General features: G+C 45.2%; 1 protein-coding gene across 3 annotated transcripts in view; it reads left to right on the top strand.

Annotated features, from left to right (window-relative positions):
* plat (plasminogen activator, tissue) overlaps positions 1–5,000 on the top strand; it is a 26,554-nt gene that overhangs the window by 17,671 nt on the left and 3,883 nt on the right. For all 3 annotated transcript variants that reach the window (XM_063195438.1, XM_063195439.1, XM_063195437.1), the window contains 3 exons: positions 141–315; positions 1,099–1,184; positions 4,392–4,457. In XM_063195438.1, coding sequence (XP_063051508.1) covers positions 141–315; positions 1,099–1,184; positions 4,392–4,457 — 327 coding nt within the window. The remainder of the gene's footprint in view (positions 1–140; positions 316–1,098; positions 1,185–4,391; positions 4,458–5,000) is intronic.

The following is a 5,000-nucleotide window of genomic DNA, read 5'->3' as shown; positions in this document are numbered from 1 at the left end:
CCAAGCCCACCTGGGAAACTCCAACTCCCATTAGCATTGTGACACAGCACTCCACAGCACAAAAGTGTTCACTGTCGAACCTGCAACCCATGGCTGCCCTATGTTATAACCTTACTGTTATCAAAATTGCCCATCCTCAGATTCCAACCGTGAGTGTGTGCTGGGGACGGGTCGCTCGTACCGGGGCACGGCGGCGGTGACCAAGAGCGGCTCCAAGTGCCTGGCCTGGGACTCCTCCTCCACCTCCCGCAAGTTCTACAACGCCTGGAGGGCCGACGCGCAGACCCTCGGCCTGGGCAGCCACAACTTCTGCAGGTGAGTGAGCGGACAGTCAAGATAGTCAAGATTCGGGGGGCGCTGTGGTGCAGCGTGCTAGGCCCCCCACATTTGGGCTTGCATGTCCATGGGGACCCTGGTTCGAGTCCGGCCGGGGTCATTTCCCAGCCCTACACAATGTCTCTCTCCAGCTCATTTCCTGTCTCCTCTCACACTATCCTGTCATAATAAAGGCCTCAAAAGCCCCTAAAACATACTTAAAAAAAGATAGTCAAGATTCGTCTCGAGGGAAATTTGTCTTGAACGTACATGTATACGGTACTTGCCACATAACACACAACACGTGACGCCATAAAAAACAACATACAGACATACAGTGCCATCATAGATAAGTATGAACATGTCTAGAGTTAAAGTGAATATAAATGTGCCTAGTAGATTATGGACACAGAATGATTCCCTTTTGAGTAGCATATGGCTACACAAACACAGACACACACACGCACACACATACACACACACACGCACGCACACCCACACACACACCACAAAAGCTACTGTGCCATGGGCAGCCATGGATCAATGGTTAGAACGCTGGCCTTTAATTCAGAGGGTTGCGGGTTCAAATCCCATTTTTACCAGCTCCTTCACCCATGGCTAAAGTGCCCTTGAGAAAGGCACCTAACCCCTCATTGCTCCAGGGACTATAACCAATACCCTGTACCTAAATAACCGTAAGTCGCTTTGAATAAAAAAGTGTCAGCTAAGTGCAATGTAAATGTCAGTATATGAAACGTCCTCTCCCCTGTTGTCATGTTCCAGAAACCCCGATGGTGACCTGAGTCCTTGGTGTCACACCTACAAGGGCAGCAAGCTGACGTGGGAGCTGTGTGACATCCCCAAATGCCGTGAGTAAACACCCGCACATTGTCATAGCACTACATGGTCTCGACGGAATTGCGTCTGTTTTCTCACGCAAACGAAAAACTGAATTTGCGTCCAGATTACAAAGCATTCCCTTTGACACACATGCGCAGTGGTCATGCAGCTGTCTGTGACAGGTTAGGTTTAGGAATGGTTTTGGTCAGGGCACAATTGTAAAACTCAGAAATATTGCATTACTGACAGGTTAAGTTTAGGGATGGTTTTGGGAAGGGCTCAGCTAGACCAATATGAAGCTATATATGTGCTAAAGACAGCCGGGAAAGCGTCGGAATCTGGACGCAATCTCAGATGTTGGTTTGTGTGAGAAATTGGACGCAATTTCTCGAGATCAGGCTCCATAGCAACCCGTCCACACACACACACACACACACACACACACACACACACACACACACACACACACACACTTGTGGTTATTATGGTCTGTCTGCTCAGCTATGAGTACAGTATGGCGTCAGCATCCGGACCTGCACTGGACTGCTGTGAATCAGGATTGTCCATCTTGATTTTATGAGCCCTAACGACCATAGGATGTGATCAGGAATGGCAGGGAAAGGGGGGGAGAGAGAGAAAAGGATTGTGTGCGTGAGAGTGTTGGAGTGAGTAATGGTGAGATAGAGAGAGAGGGATAGAGGCAGAGAGGGATAGAGGGATAGAGAGGGATAGAGGCAGAGAGGGATAGAGGGATAGAGAGGGATGGGAGAAAGGGGGAGATTTTGAGCAGCATTTGTACTTTACCATTTATGTCAGTCATACAACCAAGCAGAGAGACACAGACACCGTTACATTGTACATCAACACCACCATAGATAGATAGCAGTGGTGTAGTCCGCAGTATACCCACTTCAAAATTTCGGGGATTTCAGTATACCCACTTAAAGTTGATTGATCCATTATTTAGAATAGCACAAATATATACAGGTATACCCACTACAAAAATGCTCAAATATACAGTATATCCACCACAAAAAAGTAGACTACACCACTGATAGATAGATAGATAGATAGATAGATAGATAGATAGATAGATAGATAGATAGATAGATAGATAGATAGATAGATAGATAGATAGATAAGAGAAAGAAAGAAGGAGAGAAAAGAAAAGAGTGAAAGAGAAAAAAACTGAAAGATCACTTATTAAGTATTCTATACTATTAGTGAGATACTCCGCAAACCTCGTTACCGCATGTAATATGTAAGGGTTAACATTCGGCGAGAAGGTCGCTACCGTGGAATAGCAGCACGACAGAGAGAATCTTTAGACCCCGACGCGGAGCGGAGGGGTCTTGTTCTCTCTGAAGTGCTGCTATTCCACAAAGCGACCGACTCGCCGAAAGTTAACCCGCTTATTATATGGATATACTTACATGATTCACACATGGCGGGGACATTTCTTTAGGCCTATTTAATGTTAAGATTGTTGCTGCGCAAAACAAAACAGTGCCGTTGTGGAACACCGCTATCTACACAACAGCTAGGTAGCCAGGACAACAGGTGTTGTCTATCACATCAGCTGATTAGAGTCTTGTTGAAAAGTCGCTTTAGCAGTGAAAAGTCTTGTTGCCATTGACAGCGGTCTGTTATAGACCAACCCGTCCGTTATCGAAAAATAACAGACGTGCGAACGTTGGGGAGCCCCGTTGAAATGAATGGAGCATTCGACCGATGACGTCACAACCATATAATAATACTATATAATTACTATATACAGTATGTTTACTATATAGAATATATTAGATGTAACTGTGGAATTGGTCACTTGATTCTCCGTAAACGTTTCGTAACTGGGGCACTTGGTCACATCACTGTGATGGCTCAGGCCTCCCCTGATACTAACAAGAGGAGAGAAGTGCTGCACACTCCCGAGTTGCATAAATGAGTTGAGTGAACACGTGACCTCCTCTTGCAAGTGTTTTACTGATTGCCAGCACTTCCTTTTCTGGTGTGCGTTTTGCACCTCCACTCATCTCCCCCCATACTAAATCAGAACACTACCATGACCCTCAGCTCAACTCCACAGGGGATGGTGCGACCCCAGTTCTGTCTGTGTTAAATGTAATCCCCTATGTAATAACAGCCTAATATATGCAATCTGCCCTGTCATAACAGCCCAATTAAATGAAATCCCCCATGTCATAACAATGTGCTTTATGCAATCACTAAGTCATAACAGTGACGATTGCAGCTTTCCTTGAAATCTGAGTGTGTGTCTGTCTGTGTGTACGTGTGAGTTTCCTTGTAATGACATTTTTTAAAAATACTTTATTGCAAGTTTATTCAACAACGCATCATTTTCTTCTGCTCACTTGAGTTTCAACTTGCAGTCATTTTGTCTTTTTTGTCCATGGAAAGTAGTAACATAAAATGTGTTGTAAGGAAATGTGTGAGCGCGTGGCTCACAAAATAAGGTGTGGTGCATGTGAATGATGTCAGTCCTTGTAATCGAAAGCAGGTGGCTCATTGTGCAATCTGCATGTGTCCGAGTCAGTGTGTGTGTGTGTGTGTGTGTGTGTTCGTGCGTGTGTGTGTGTGTGTGTGTGTGTGTGTGTGTGTGTGTGTGTGTGTGTGTGTGTGTGTGTGTGTGTGTGTGTGTGTGTGTGTGTGTGTGTGTGTGTGTGTGTGTGTGTGTGTGTGTGCTTGTCTGTGCATGCGTGTGTGTGTGTGAGTGTGTGTGTAGTGAGTAAGGGAACAACAAGAGTTCTTGGTGGAGTGTTGGAGCCTGGCCGTGTATGTGCTATGTAATGCCTATTGACTACAAGCAACAAACATCCAACTCAATGAGTTTCATACAATCTGCACACAGAGAAACTGAAGTATTACTCGGTTCCTAAGCTTGTTGCACCGGCAGTATCTGTTTAACCCTGTACCCAGTTTTAACCCACGGCCTCTGCTATAAATTAGTTGTTACTATTTCAGTGACCAAGTCGTAATCTCTCACTGTCCTGTCAAATAGGATAAAAACCCCTAAAAATAAAAATGCTACTGCTGGTGTGAGGAGTTTAGGTAGAGAGCAGCACTTCCACAGTGAAACAGTGAGATCATAATAGATATGATAACGATGCATTACTAGACTACTTTACATGTTTTATTATGGTAATTTACATGCCATGTACATTGTGTGTGTGATGTCAGATTCTATTATTTACATTTATTTTTGTTTTTGTCAACAGCAAGAAGCGTCACTACAATCACCACGCAGGGTCCTCGAGCACCAAACACCAGCAATGGCAACAGAGGTACAGTGTGTGTGTGTGTGTGTGTGTGTGTGTGTGTGTGTGTGTGTGTGTGTGTGTGTGTGTGTGTGTGTGTGTGTGTGTGTGTGTGCATAGAGTAGAGTAGAGTGAACTTTACAGTATTAATCTAGAGTGTGTGCGTGCATGTGGGTGTGGGTGTGGATGGATATGTTTCTGTTTTTTTGTGCGCGTGTGTGTGTGTGTGTGTGCGTGTGTGTGTGGGCATCTGTGTGTGTGTGTGTGTGTGTGTGTGTGCGTGTGTGTGTGTGTGTGTGTGTGCACCCACACATGTCTGTGAGTATGGGTGTGGGTGTGGATGGATGTGTGTGTGTGTGTGTGTGTGTGTGTGTGTGTGTGTGTGTGTGTGTGTGTGTGTGTGGGAGTCTGTCTGTGTGTTTGTGTGGACGTCTGTGTGTGGGTATGCGCACCAGTGTGTCGGTGGGTGTGTCGTTCACAATGGGGTAATAAATGAATGACAAAAAATCACATGTGAGAAACATGAGCAATACTGAGATCAGGGAGTGGATGATTGAAACAATATGTTAC

The sequence above is a fragment of the Engraulis encrasicolus genome, chromosome 3 (assembly GCF_034702125.1).
Source record: "Engraulis encrasicolus isolate BLACKSEA-1 chromosome 3, IST_EnEncr_1.0, whole genome shotgun sequence".
Taxonomy (NCBI): domain Eukaryota; kingdom Metazoa; phylum Chordata; class Actinopteri; order Clupeiformes; family Engraulidae; genus Engraulis; species Engraulis encrasicolus.
This window is presented reverse-complemented; position numbering and strand designations above follow the sequence as displayed.